We start from the raw sequence: 15,462 nt of genomic DNA, 5'->3' as shown, positions 1-15,462 counted from the left end.
ACTATTAGAAAAGCACGGGTCTGAGACTTTAGACTTATCACTTCCCCTCTCTGGGCCTTAGCATCCTTCCTTGTCTTTAATAAGGAACTTGGCAACTTTAATATTTTTGTGGACTTTCCATGTGCTTCTTCAGTTTCTGTTGTATAAAATTGCTCAAGCAGTGCTAGCAAAGGCTAAATCACATTTGAACATTTAGGGAAATGCCTTAAAACCACAATAAGGTGCCATTACACACCTATTAAGGAAGGCTAAAATTAAAAATACCAAGTGCTGGCAAGGATGCAGAATAGCAGCTCACACATTGTTGGTGAGAATGCAAAATGTTACAGCCAATCTAGGAAGCAGGTTGACAGTCTCTTATAAAAGTTAAATGTACATTTATTACATGACCCAGCAGTCTCACTTTTGTCTCTTTAGCCTAGAGAAATGAAAATTTACTCAAAAAAAAAAATCTTTGCACAGATGTGCCTATAGCAGCATTATTTATAATTACCCCAAACTAGAAACAACCCAAATATCCCTCACTGGGTAAATATATAAACAACCTGTGGTACATCCATACAATGGAATACTACTCAGGAATAAATAAGGAACAGACTGTTGATGTGAGCAACAACTTGGATACATTTTAAATGTATTGCACGAAGTAAAGAAGTCAGTTTCCGAAGTTATTTACTGTATGATTCCATTTATATGATATTCTAGAAAGAGCAAAATTGTAGGAACAGAAAATGGATCAGTAGTTGCCAGAGTCTATAGAGGAAAGATCTGACTGCAAAGAGGTATCATAGAGGAGTTCTTTGGGTATTGGACTGGTTTTGTGTCTTGGTGGTGGTGGTTATAAGAAGCTATGTGTGTGCTCAAACTCATACAACTGTATACCCTCCAAAAGTGAATTTTACTGACATGAATTAAAAGCAATTAAAAGAACAAAAGAAATTGAACAAGTTAGGTGTATACTTTACAAGGTGAAATGCGTGCAAGAGACTTGCAGACCTGTCTTTAAGTCAACGCTGGGATAAGGAATCTGATTTCAAGTGCTGGACTCACATTCTGCAGTTTAAACTCTTCAGTTAATTGTGGATTAGAAGCTACAAACAGATATTTTAAGACTGAGTAGCATTAATTAAGAGGTCCTTGCTTGCTGTTGAGTGACAAATGTAAAGGAACATTCTGCTTACATCAGTGAGTTGCACATCAAATACTTTTTTTTTAAAGGTGTTTAAATAAGGAAGAAGGTACGAAGTAAGCTTGTCGCCTGGGATAATAATGCAGTTTAATAGGACACCTTGTTACATAACAGGACTACTTCCTGTTGAAAGCTAGGATGTTTACAGGTATTCCAGCCTAATGCTTGTACAAAGGAGTCATGTAAGATTTATGGTTAATCCTCCCACTCTAGTTGTTTAGATGCAGTGCTTTTTAACTTTTTTTTTTTTCAGGTCAGTAACTCCTCTGAAAATAGCTCAGATTTCTTCTCAGGAAAAAATACTCATAGGGGCCTACCTGCAGACATTTACATATTGTTTCAGGGATTCATAGTCTCCCTGAACCACAGGCTTGAACGTGGAGTTCAGAGCTCTTGGTTTAGACTCAGCATTAGAGTGGAGAAGCTTAGGCCATGGAGTCGGTCTGTTTATATGCTGGCTTCATTGCAGGAGTTTGTGCAAAATACTTAATCTCTCTGTTTCTAAATTTCTTCCCATATGAAATGGAGGAAAGTATGTCTGATAGTGGGTGCTAGTTTGCAGGCTCTTCACTTTTAATGTACCATGACCAAGATCCACCAACATTTTAGAGACAAAACATGGATGAGCTCTGATGAGGGAAAGTAACATGTCTTATGAAAAAGATGAAACAGTGTGGCACTTTATTTAAAAAGAAAAAAGAAAAAACGACAACAAACTCTTTGAAGCAGAATGAGATTTTTAAAAAATTTCTAAAGTCAGTCCTCACTTTAAACACCTGCAAGAGGGAGTTTGTCCACGTTATTCTTCCCGGTGCTCTTTAATCCCTAGTTAGGTAAAGCAGCTTCCACGCTGTACTCAGATGGAAGTCACATGGCTTCATCTGGGTGGAGCGTGAGTGGTGGGTTGGGATACTATCCCTCTGAGTTACCGAGTTTCGCGTGTGTCAGCTCTTCAGTGCCTCTGTGGTTAGTGAAAATGGTGAAGCCCAGGATGGGTTTTCCCCTGAAAGACCCCACACAACAGCAAGCAGCATAACTCTTGGTAACAGGGTGGGCTGCTCAAGACTTGCTCTGAAGAAAGCAAGGAGGAGAAAGGTTCTGGGGGAAGTCTGCCTTCTTAGTCATGGTGTTGTATAACTAATGAAAAGAAGAGCTGATCATCTCTGGGGTGGGAGTCTTCCCCACATAGAGACATTTGGATGGACAGAAGGGTGAGAGAGATGTGAGGAAGGCTGCACTAAAAACAGCCTGTGTGTTCTCAGTTCTTTTTATCTGATGTTGGTTCATAGAACCACAGCCTTAATCATTTGGTGTTTTAGTTCCCACACTTTTTCCAGATTGCTTGATAGCTTTCCATGGAAATTTTTTTCTTAGCTACACTCTCTAGTATTTTTGTATGTTTTCAGCTATCATAGCTACTAAAAAAAGAAATAATAAAATATTAAAAGCTATTTTAATAATAATGTAACATTATACTAATCTAAGGGATTGACACCAAGACAAGCGGTGCCAGGTAATGCCAGTACTTTAGCTCCAAAAGATTTTGTTGTTTCTCAAACCTCGATCCTGCCACAAGGTTACAAGTGCCACTTTTCCAAAAGCCCATTTCTCACATGGGCCTGTTGTTTTCCTTCTCCAGGGGATATGAAAATTCCTGCCTCATGTGGGACTTGAGGTTTATTTAAGAAGCAGTACAGACTGGTAGAAAGAATGGACTTTGGAGCCTCCTAGATACAGATTCAAGGAGTACTGTGAGCAGGGCATCTCCGTAGTTGATGGGGGAGGAGAAGTGCGTGGAGTCTTTGATTACTGTTTTGCTCATGGAACTTAGGACGTTTTGCATAGTCAGAAAATGTGATGATTCGAAAAGATGCAGCCATCTAGCATGCTCATCGGTGTTGAATGCCTGCTAGGCACACATCTCCTTTCTCTGCAGATCTGAGGGAGTGTGTGTGTGGTGGGGTTGTTGGGGGGCGCTTCCAGCATATAAGTAGATAGCAAGCAGGACTTATGACATTTTCGATTACCTTCTTGGTGGCTAGAAGCTGGACCCACATAGAGATTTTTCCAGTTGAGTATGGTTAAAACAGGAAAACTAACCAACCAACATGGCCTATGACATAACACTTCAGCATAAAGGGAATGGAGAATTATTATCACGAGTGTTCAGGTGGAAGACTCACTGGGTATAATTTTCATTAAGAAACCAAAGAAAAAAATTTGAAGAGGTCCTTTAAAAGATTGAAGACATAACGCCTATTATGAAATTGGAGAAGGAAGCACCAAAGAGAAAAATTGGTTTAATGAGTACTTTAGTCAGGGTCAACCAGAGAATCAGAACCAGTAGGAAAGTATGTATTAAGATTTATTTCACGGAATGGCTTGCCCAGTTGCGGGGGCTCACTAAGCATGCCCAAAATTCGTAGGGCAGGAAGAGAAGAGAAAAATCACGGCCAGCTCAGACCCACCAGCAGGAGCCAAAGCTGCCATCCTCAGACAGGAAGGGGAGGCCCTGAGTTGGATGGAACTCCACAAGCACAGGCCGAAGCTGCCCTCCACAGGCAGGATTTCTTCTCTCTCCAGGGAAAACCTCAGCCCTGCTTTTAAAGTCTTTCAACTGATTCAGTTAAGCCTACCCAGATTAGCCAGGATAATCTTCCTTATTAGATCAACTGATTAGGCGCTTTAATTACATCTGCAAAAAACCCATCACAATTTGGGCAGAGATGGAAAGGGAGTTGGCTTAAATGATGCAAGTACATCCAGAATCCCATAGCATAATTAAATTCAAACTGGGGACAAAGGACCCAATTGACATCATAGGAAATGCAGTTAGTGATCTGAAAAACAAAGTTGAGTAGCTCTCAGCATACATAGGGAAAAGACAAAGGATCTTGACAGGGGAAAAAAATACCAACGTAGAGAGTAGAGAACAGAGATTGACTCTAAATTGTAGGGGCTCTGGAGTTTAAACTAGGACAGAGGGAATAAGAGACAAATGGAAGGTATGGAAGGTAATAAAATTATTTTTGGAGGAAAACATAATGAAAAGGTGCTTTTTAAACTACAACATTAGATCGCGTGCATGATTGCTTGAAGTTCTTACAAAAAGAGAGGAAGGTGTGGTTTCTAAATTCAAGATAGAAGAATTTTCAAATCTTGATAATTTTTGCTGTGGGCAAGGTATTAACCTGAATTCATCCGCAAAATGAGGATAACAGGACCTCATGGGTTATTGTGAAAAAGGATGAAAAAAAGTAGAAACCACTTAGCCCAGGCCTGGCACTTAGCAGGCCTTCACCTGGTATTGCTTTTCTTATTATCTGTTGATGGCAGAGAGGGGGTGACCTAAAAGCAAATGTGGCACCTGCTGCGAGGACCTTAAGGTGAGATTCGGGAGCCCATAGCTGCTGGAATTGGGGTGCCAGCTTTGAGCAGGTGCATGGCCTTGTTGGAACACTACTCTTAAAGGCTGAGCTGACTCAGAGCAAATAAGGGGCGAGAAATGGTGGGGGTGTAGAGAAAACTACTTTAAGGAGGTGTTGCTTAGTAAGGCTGGAATTAACCAGTCTCAAAAAAAAAAAAAATCACACAGTTCCTGGGCAGTGCCTCATTAGCTTTTTTGTATTTGATAAGGATGACAGAGTGTGAACAACTGTAAGGCACAAGTCAGATGGTGATATTTGATCTTTGCTGAAGGTTCTTTCTGTCCTTTAGTCTGGCCTGGCTACCTCCCCTGAGGTGTTGATAATTAAAATTTGTACCTGCATCGGCAGTGGCTTCTTTGGCAGTGTTGATTTCTTTCTAGCCTTGTGCCTCTGCTGAACACCATATAAACCCTGAATTAGTAGTGTGCAGAGTTCTGTAGGGAAAGTATGAAATATGAACGATGGCTTTTGCTTGCAAGGAAATTTACCTTGGCAGTAGGGAGACCAGACTAAGGCACACATGACATTAGAAGACAGTGCGGTTCAGTGTAAAAACTCAGGTTCAAAGATGTGTTCATTCTTATTGTGCTGTTCACATACAGAAGCACCGGAGACTTGAGTGTAAGGAGGAAACACTGGGGTCCGTCCAGGAAGTCTGCGTACGCTCAGTGAAGGAGTTGAGACCTGTGGGAAGCTGTGGAGAATGAGAGATGTTAGCTCAGCTGAGGGGATGAAGGCAGGCACAACTCCAGGGCACCATTCCAGACTCCAAGTACTGCTCCCTGGGGCTGAGTAAGGCCCAGCCTTATGGGCTGTGCACCGCAGCCCTGCAGGGCCTGTAGCTCCCGACATTGCAGGCTGGGCACAAGAGGACGCCTGAGGCAGAGAGAGAGAGTTGCTGGTGAACCCAGGATGCAGCTGGAAGTTGGGAGGGACAGAGAAAAGAGCATGGGAGGGAAGGAGCCTGGCACTCATTCAGTGAGTACCTGCTACAGCCAAGCAGCAGACTAGCATCTCATCCACTCCCTCTTATTTGTTACTGCAGCCCTAGGGGTGAGGGGATGGTACCCCACCCCAGGGATGAAGAGAGTGAGCTCAGAGAGGTGAGATGGATGATGCTCAGTCACACAGGTGGTAAATGCCAATATGAACCCAGCTTTGTCTGACGCCAAAGCCCTTCGACATTCTGCCACTTTCAGAGTGACTCACTACACCAGGAAGGGGCCTTCCCATCGGGTGAACTAGGCCCAGGCACACGTTTTTCTTTCTGAAGTTGTTAGCATATCCTCTTGGAGTTAGTCTTTTGTTTTACACCTGGAGATGCATTTCTTTCTTTCATTAAACCAACAAAAATAAGCTGACAGTGCCAGCCATTTGATTTGCCCTTAATGTGGGGGAATAAAAAGAGCTGTGTGTACTTAACAAGCAGAACCTGTTTTTAGTGTTTAACTAACCGACTCCTGTCTGGGTGTTGTTTTTTAAAAATTTTTTTTAAAGTAATTATATCCTTGATGATACACCCATCTAAGCCCCGACAACTATTCCCCTTGGATCCCCATGTGGAGGCTGCACTCACTTCTATTTCTTTCTTTATTAAGGGAAAGAACATATGTGTGGAGTCACCCTTACAAATCTGCCTGTATAAATTGGTTGAACAGATGCATTCAATCAGAATAAGAAATGGCTTGACTCTTTTGTAGAACAGGCTCCTGTTGGAGATTTTGCTTCTCATACTTTTTTCTAGCTTTGTTTTGTCTTTAGTTGAGAGCTGATTCTACTTTGCCGCAGTAAAATTGTTCATGTTGTATGTGGTGGCTTAACTGTAGGACCCTAGGTCCTTGGCAGCGTTGGTGTCTACCTGACTCATCTTTCTGTTTGCTTGCTTCGTGTCTTCACATTCTCTTCAGTTGTTTCCATTTTCTTCCCCATCCACAGATGGCGGCCCCAGGGAAACATTGATGCACTTTGCTGTGCGGCTGGGACTGCTGCGGTTGACATGGTTCCTGTTGCAGAAGCCAGGTGGCCGCGGAGCTCTGAGCATCCACAACCAGGAAGGAGCGACACCTGTGAGCTTGGCCTTGGAGCGAGGTTATCACAAGCTGCACCAGCTTCTAACCGAGTAAGTGCTCCTTCTCCCCATTTCCCTTCTCTCAGCGCCAGCCCCACCCCTCGTTCATAGAAGCCCTGCCCACTTGGCTTCCCAGTGGGCGCTTGCCAGGAACTGAAACCTCAGCCCTGCGCCTTGCCTTTCCTGGGGCTTTGTCAGCCTGCTCCTGCTAACCACTGCATTGTCTGAGAGTGACACACGTAAGTCATGTCACCGTTTTTTCTCTCCTCTGTCTCCCTGCCTTCACTGCTTCTTGCCTCTTAACATTTTACTGAAAACTCAGAGTAAGTCTGGTCTGAGGGGTAGCACTCCATTACCATGGTATCCAGCTTTTCCCGGTTTAGTGCAAGAGGAAACGTTTTTCTTTCTTTTTTTTTTTTTTTTCGGTATGTCTCCAAGACTAAAAAGTTAACTAGAAACAAATACTTTAATGTAGTAATTGTGTATGGAAAGTATGCTGAACCACAGAGTTTTGGTTTGAGTGTAATTTTTATAAATAAAATTGAGAGCAGTGATGTCTTCATATGAGTAGCGGTAAAAAGCCACTGAGTTGTCCTGGAAACGTGCAGTAGGAAATCCTGTCTGTGTGTTTGTGGGTTCAATTGTTATACATTCTGACTCTTTAGATTGAAGGAAGGTTGTTAGTCAAAACATTTAAAGAGTTCTATTTTCTTGTATAAACAAATAAATGCATTAAAACAGCTAACACTTTTCATTGCAATATTTATGAAAGGTAGACAATTTCAAGTACAGTTTCTCTTGTTTAATATGATTTTTACTGGTTATGGTCATGATCATCTTTTCTACCACATTGGCTAAACAAGAGTAAATCCCATTGGATTTATGTTTTTAGCAATTGAAGGAACCTTATATATTCCCAAATTCTCAGATATTTTGCCACGTTAGACTTAATTTAGTTGCATTTTATTTTTTTACCATTTTAAGCTGTGTGTGGGGGTAATCTAGAAGGGCCAAGAAGAGATCTCAGAACATAATGCTACTGACTGTTATATAAATAAGGTTTTTTGTGTGTTTTTCTTTACCTGCTCTAACTTTCCCAGTCAAGCCAGACAGAAGGTTCTTTGCAGAAAGCTCTCTGATGAGTGGTACAGATACAGTGCCGGTAGGAGGTCACACCTCATCTCAGATGAGCTTTGGATACTTGAGCTCTCCTATGACAGTATTCCAGAGAGTGATATGTTCCATTCCTTCCTACTTCCCATCTGGCCAGTGACTGGATTCCTTCTGCTCGTTCTCCTCATGGCCTTAGGAAGACAGGCCTTGTCCCAGAAGTGGAAACAACTCGGTATAACTATTGTGAAGTTCAATGCAATTTCTCTCTATTCAGTCTTAGAGCTCAGAGATTTTGCTGGGAAGCAGAGTTGGTTAAGGACTGCCATCCAGATGGGGAAATAGAGTGATTACAACAGCCTCATTCTACGTGGGGCGAGGATGTCACAAGACTTATTGCAGCACAGCTTTAAGGAAACTGGAGTGTGTTTGTTCTTGGAGAAGATTTTTTGGCTTGCTTCATAGTGCTACCGCTGTACATGTGGGAAAGCCACCTCTCCCCTTTTGGAGGGAAGTAAGTAAGGGAAAGCCAACTTGAGGTTTTCTAACAGAGGACTGCAGGAGGGGAATAGGAGTGCCTTGCTGTAGACCTAGTCCAGAGCTTAGATTCTCCTGGCTGTTACTGCTCTGCAACCTAGAAAAAGTGCTCTGAGTAATGAGTAACAATTTAAAAAATGATAAGGAGGTGATTTTACTAAATCCCTCACTCTTACTGTAGTATCAGTAAACTTTGTTAGAATTTCAACCCTGAAGAGTCAGGAAAGATCATCTTTAACAGATGAGGAAACTGAGATCCAGAGAGGCAAAGTGACTAGATTAGAGCGACAAGGTGGCCGGGCCAGAAATAGACGTCGCATCTCCTAAGAGGCCGTCTAGAGTGCCTTCCACTCCTTGGATTCAAGGGCCCCAAGAGTAGACTTCATGCGGTCCACATCCTTTGAAATTACAGGTAAAAGTTTATGCACCTGTGTTTCTCAGTGAAGAGTTTGTTTTGTGAAATCCACAGAGACATTTGTAGAAAGTTAAGATGTGCTCCACTGGATGATGGTATATTTCTAATAGTTCACTAAAATCGTTAGACGTGGGCGTTCTTACCCCTGCCCTCTTTCAAATTGAGTGTTTCCATATAGGCCTGTCTCTTATCCTCTCTCTTCAGTTAATATGAAATTGAAATATGACTATATACAGTTCACGTTTACTGTGTAGAGTCCAGCCGTAACTGAAAAATCAAGCTTATTTAACTCCTTCTATACCTCTCCCAAAATAAATTTGTTGTTTTAGTTATTTGCTATTTTTTTTGAGGAGGAAAAGGGATGGCATCGTGCTGATTAGGGTCCAAGTTCTGTTTGTGTTTGTGTGCCTAAAGCTTATTTAGAAAATCCACTCTGCTGAAGTGAGCCATTTCTAAGTGAAAATTGACTCAGCTGTGCTTAGAGGTGGACGGATTCTCTAAATAAGACCCATGTCTTTAGGGAACTATGTTCAGCACAGTTTTGGCAGTTTCCCTTTTCTGTAACCTGTTAACTTTCACTTAGTTCAGTGACAGGGAAGAGGGAGATTTTGTTGACTCACTGTTGTTTTGCTTTAGCTTATGCTTTGATCTTATGTTATGAATATGGATGCATCTGAAGTGAAAATTCACCTTAATCAGAATGTTACCTACCAGTCTTTCTTGAGAAATCTTACCCCTGGAGAATACCTGCACCTACTTCTGCTTGAAGGTAGATGCAGTCAACTTCCCTTTTTGAAGAAGAGTTGGTTGAACACGCTGTGTAAGGTCCCTTAATTAGTGATGGACAGAGTAGAGAGAGAACCCACGTCTCCAGGCTCTTAGTTTAGCGAATGCTAGCAAGTGACGGCATGAGATGAGTGCTGCTTTGGAGTCTCCTAATGAGAGAATGTTAGAGCCAGGTGCTCTCCGACATCTCACTCACATATGACAAACAGGGAATCTTGGGCCCTGGCTCATTCATTAGAACTGAGACTGAGAGGCAGTTTCAGGTAATGGCTAAGTGTGCAAACCTTGGAGTCAAACCTAAGTTTGCATTTTGGTTCCACCATTTTTAACTGTAGTACTTTGGCCACATTAACTTTCTAAGCTTCAGTTTCTTCATTTGATTTTTTAAAAAGGATAGTAATATCTGCCTCCTAGAATGATAACTAAAAGCTGTGAAATGTGAAAAATCAGAGTTTATTTGTCACACAGTTTATGGTTATTTCTTGGAGCAAATATAGGGGTTATATATATTTCAGCTTAAAGAGAGACAGGGTAGTACAGTGGAATTGCTTAGGGACAAAAAGCTTAATTAAATCTAAGCCTCCCACTTTAGTAGCCTGTGTGACTGAGAAAAGTTACCTACCCACTGCGAGTCTCCTGTTTCTCATCACTTATGGATGATACCTAGTCTGCCTATTTCACCAGGTCGTTAAAACCAAGTGAGATTTGTGCAAATACTTTGTTAAAATCTATGGGCCCTATGGCCCTATGGGAAAGTTTCCTATGTAGTCATAAAATCAGCGAAATGATAGTGCACTGATCACTGAAACTCACATTCCAGTTGGTTGATCTGCCCAGACTGTCTTTTTTGGTCGTATTTATCTAGTTCTCTGTGAATTAAAGCTAGCAGAAAGGTTGGGAGAGTTGTGAAGCAGACTAATTTTGAATCCAGGGTCTACCTCTTGAGGCGATGTGATCTTAGGTGATTTCACTCACCCTCCCCAAGCCTCAGTGCCATGTTTGTGACATGGGAAGAATGAGAGGACTGTCTTCAATGGGATGCTTTGGGATATGAATGGAAGAATGCATAACATCTCAATGGAAGAAGGGCAGGACACCGTGACTGGCATAAATGTTACCTATTACTGTCCTTTTCTTAATTTTCCTTTCCTTCTAGACCTGTATCAGTTTTCCCACACACTAAGGAAAGTTGGCCAAAATCTGTTCATATCTTCAGGAGCATTTGAAGGTACCTATTTGATAAGAGTTTGAAATTATTCCCTGGCGTAATACATAATGCTTTACAGGCTTGGTTTAACTTCCTGATACGTGCTGTGACGCCGATGCCTCTGGGTTGGTGGGAGGCGTTTACAGTGCTGCCTCCCTTACAGGAAGAGTATTTCTTTGACGAATTTCCACTCTGGAGTGTGGACATAAAAGTGCTAAAGTATTTTATTTGCCCTCAGAGTGAGTTTAAAAGTATTTGTCCTCGTACTTTATCTCATTTTCAGTATCAATTCAACAAATCTTTATTTATTGAATGCCGACGGTGCACTAGAAATCCTGGTTGGTACATTACAGGTAATATTTCATTGAAACACTATTACAACCTAGTGAAACAGGTATTCTCTGTGTTTTACAGGTAGAATATGCAGGCTCAGAGAATTAAAGTAACTAGCCCAAGGCTTTATCGATATGATAGAGCTGCCAGTACACTCCGTTCTTGGAGTTCTGAGGCCCATGTTCTTCTGCTACAAAAATTTGATGGGGGCAAAGGCCCCTGAACTACTGGATGAGCAGCACTTAATAAGGAAAGGGTAGTAGGCTTTGCATGTAGTCCTAGCCTGTTCTTTCCTGAGGAGAAAAAGATCCTTACTAAAGTAACTTTACATTTATATTGCCCATCGTATGGTTTTAAAATTATGTTTGGTTACACTTAGGCTGTCTTTTTACATTTTGATTCTCCCGACAGCTTAGTGAGGGGCAGGGTAGGTATTATTATCCGTATTTTATAATTGAGGAAACTGAGGCCAGAGAGGTGAGTTGCCCAACATCACAAGGCTACAAGCCAGACTCAGGCTCAGAGTCCAGGAATGATCGGCCCAGGCTGGGACAACACATGTGCACACGCAGAGCACAGACCCAGCCTGGCAGACACGGGGTGCTCCATCAGTGGTTTCTCATTGTAGCATGCAGTGTTGGCCCCTCTCTGAGAGTTTGTGTCTGTTGTTCCTAAGGCCTTATTTTGTCCCATTTGCACTTGAAACCTGGGTTTGGGGTCAGGTGGTAGAGTAACTGGTACTCAGGTGTACGTATTTCACAATGGAGCTGAGTCCTATTGAGCAAGATGTTCTGTTAACGTAGTGACTGCCTTTTCTGAGTCCTCTTCAAGTCCTTGACAAGTGGGTCCTCAGTAGCCCATTGGGTGCAAAACAAGTTTGGAGCTTTTGCTTAAGAGGGGAAAGGATGAAACAAATGTACAAATTTACCTTCAAAATAATAGAGCAAAAAAAATTTTTTTTTAATTTTACATTTCTCTGGCCTTAGTCTCATTCATCTATCCATCCATCTGCTCATCTGTCTATCCCTTCATCCATCCATTTATCCATCCATCTGTCCTCCCTTCTCACTGTGTGATCTGAGTCTTTGTCTTTTGATAAAGATAAGGTGGTAGAACTGAGTGGAAACTAGAAAAGAGGGATAGGCAGTAACAGTTACTGAATTTTGAATACCTGCTACATTGGTGCTTTACATGTGTTCTTACTTAAAACCGCTCAGCAAACACCTGAGATGTAGTTAATACAGTCAGTATTCTTCTGCAGATGAGAAAAGAGACCCAAAGAGACTAAATATATTACCCGAAGCCATATAGTTATTAGTAAGTTGTCATTATTCACAAGTTTGTTTTTAGATTATTTTTAAATTCTTTTGACAGAATTTTGTGAGGAGGCCTGTTTGGAACCATTGTCAGATTTTTAACCAAACTAATTTAATTACAGTGGTTCATAGATCTGATTTCCAATGACTCCTTCCTCCCTCCCTTCCTTTTGTAAATTTCCAGCCGAAGCATTTTAAGACTTTTGACATTTTATAGTTTTTAAAAATCCATTCGACTAGTAATCTCAGGATTGCCCTATCTGGCAACCCTGTGGAAATTTGCAGAATGCACTTTCTGAGGATAATGTTTGTATTTATATAAGAATTACACTAGTTAGCATTTGTTGTATTTGTGTTCGGCATTTTGTATAAATTCTCATATATTCTGTCCTCTCCCAGACTCTTCATTCTTCCCATGTCACAAACATGGCACTGAGGCTTGGGGAGGGTGAGTGAAATCACCTAAGATCACATCGCCTCAAGAGGTAGACCCTGGATTCAAAATTAGTCTGCTTCACTACAACTCTCCCAACCTTTCTGCTAGCTTTAATTCACAGAGAACTAGATAAATATGACCAAAAAAGACAGTCTGGGCAGATCAACCAACTGGAATGTGAGTTTCAGTGATCAGTGCACTATCATTTCGCTGATTTTATGACTACATAGGAAACTTTCCCATAGGGCCATAGGGCCCATAGATTTTAACAAAGTATTTGCACAAATCTCACTTGGTTTTAACGACCTGGTGAAATAGGCAGACTAGGTATCATCCATAAGTGATGAGAAACAGGAGACTCGCAGTGGGTAGGTAACTTTTCTCAGTCACACAGGCTACTAAAGTGGGCATATTATCCTCATTTCACAAGGTGATCACCTTAGCTGGTAATGGCACAGTAATTTGAACCAGGTTGCAAATCCAAAACTTAATGGACTTTGACACTGCCTTGGACCATCTAAGATGTTGGATGGGTACTGGAAGTTGGTTGGAATAATAAAGCTATTCTGTATGTCTTGTGTTTACTTCTGTACCCTCTTGTCTCTCCCTACTGTATGTGTGCTGTGTTCTTGGTGTGTAGCATTTAGGCCTCAGAGGTTTTCTTCAAAGAGTTACGAAGTTATACAGCTTAACCTGTGGTAACAAACTCTCTAGCAGCAGCATGTGATTTTGAAAATGTTTGATTTCACTGTAGAGCGAGGAGAACATGAACCTGGAGTGTAGGACTTGATGGGCCCGTGTGAGGGAAGGATCAGTTGTCACCTACCCTCTAAAAAACACAGACCTTTAGTAACTAATAAAAACATTATTTTTATTTGGTCAATTTTGAAGTTTTCTTAAAGGCATATCAATAAAAGAATGATTTGAAAATTTTACCTGTGTTTATTATTAACAGAAATAAAAATGATTTTTAAGCAAGGAAAAAAAGATAAAGAATATTGAATAAACATTTTGGCTAAAATCAGTCTTGGCCAAAGCTGAGTATCACCAGTGTAGAGTGAAATTGTGTCATATGAGAATAAATATGAAATAGTATAAGATATAATTCTATATCTTTATTAAAATTTAATAGTTTCGTTTTAAACATTAGACCTTATGGTGGAAGAACGATAATTTCTCAGCATTACCAGCTCCGAGATCACTCTTGATTCACTAAGCGGCATACTCATTTTCTCCTGGCATCTCTGTAGCTCTAACTAGGTGGGCTGTAGAAAATGGTAAATTAGGAACGTTCTTCCAGAATATGTTTTCTAAGAGGAATTTTGTGCTTAGGATTCTTGGTTTAGTGAATCTTGGAAGAGCTTTAGCCGCTGAAGTTGTTCAGCATTGTAAAACAATCATTTTTGACAAAGCTTTGTTCAAATGTTTAGTGTCCATATACACTAATACCTACATACTGTGCCATTGTATTTAAAGGACTTGAGCATCTGCAGATTTTGGTATACCTGAGGGCTCCTGAAACCAATCCCCCGCCGATACTGAGGCCCGGCTGTATATAGTTGTATTCTCGAAGTATTTTTAGTAAAGTCCGTTGTTTTGACATTTAATTAGCAAAAAATCATAACATATTTGGAGCACCTCATTTTTTTCCTAAATCATTTCTTCATACATTTATATCTGGATTGAAGATGATTTGTCATAATTGTTATACATGATTTTGGCCATTTTTCCTTCTTGTAAAATTTGGAGGTGGCAGTGTTGACATTCTGCTTTTAATTTTTTTCTTATAAGCCGTGATTGATTTACAAAATAGAGATACAAATGGGATTTTGAATTGTGAATTACAAATACAGAATTTTTCCTCCAAAGACACATGACCTAAATGGAATGAGATATATACAATTAAAAAAAATAATTCTAGTGAATGTTTATTTAGTGTTATAAATGATAGTTAATAAAAGTTAATCAGAATTAATTTTTATATAATCTAATATCTGTAGTTCTTTGCATCATTTAGATTTTTATAAACATTTGTGGCTCAAAAAAGATAAAATGGTCCTTGTACAGTTATCTAGCCAGTGCACTCTCTCTTAATATCCATATCATCTGTTAGGCTGTTTCTCTACTAGTTTAATCATTTGAAAACTCTTCTATTCATAACATTAACAGTTTTCAGTCATTGATTATTGTAGCATTTTATAGTAAATACACATTTGTGCTTTAACTGGCCATTAGAATTGCTGCATCAAAAGCACATAAGGACATTTGTACTTTATGTAGAGAACGCTAACAGAATTATTTCCTTTTTTTTTTTTGACACTATTGTATTGGTGATGTTGCTTCACTGATATGATAGTAAACTCTGCAGTTAATTGATCGTTGATCACATACATGTTCAGTAGGCTTTCAACTATTTGTTATTAAAGATGGCAAAGCTGAACTTGAGTGCATCCCTGTTAATCATCCATGAGCCTCAGTTTCTCATCCATAAAATGGGAAATGATAGCATATACCTCATAGGCCTGATAGGACTAAATGAGAACATGCTTGTCAAGTTCTTAGAAATGTAGCATATCCCTTTATTTGAAGTGTAGGAATGAAGATTCATTGGAAATAAGATGATCACTCAGCTTTCTC

At 40.4% G+C, this 15,462-nt stretch overlaps 1 protein-coding gene across 14 annotated transcripts in view; it reads left to right on the top strand.

Moving 5' to 3' along the window:
* AKAP13 (A-kinase anchoring protein 13) overlaps positions 1-15,462 on the top strand; it is a 293,283-nt gene that overhangs the window by 119,939 nt on the left and 157,882 nt on the right. For all 14 annotated transcript variants that reach the window (XM_032469408.1, XM_032469415.1, XM_032469409.1 and 11 more), the window contains exon 5: positions 6,553-6,736. In XM_032469408.1, coding sequence (XP_032325299.1) covers positions 6,553-6,736 — 184 coding nt within the window. The remainder of the gene's footprint in view (positions 1-6,552; positions 6,737-15,462) is intronic.

The sequence above is a fragment of the Camelus ferus genome, chromosome 27 (genome assembly GCF_009834535.1).
Source record: "Camelus ferus isolate YT-003-E chromosome 27, BCGSAC_Cfer_1.0, whole genome shotgun sequence".
NCBI classification, from domain to species: Eukaryota; Metazoa; Chordata; class Mammalia; order Artiodactyla; family Camelidae; genus Camelus; species Camelus ferus.
This window is presented reverse-complemented; position numbering and strand designations above follow the sequence as displayed.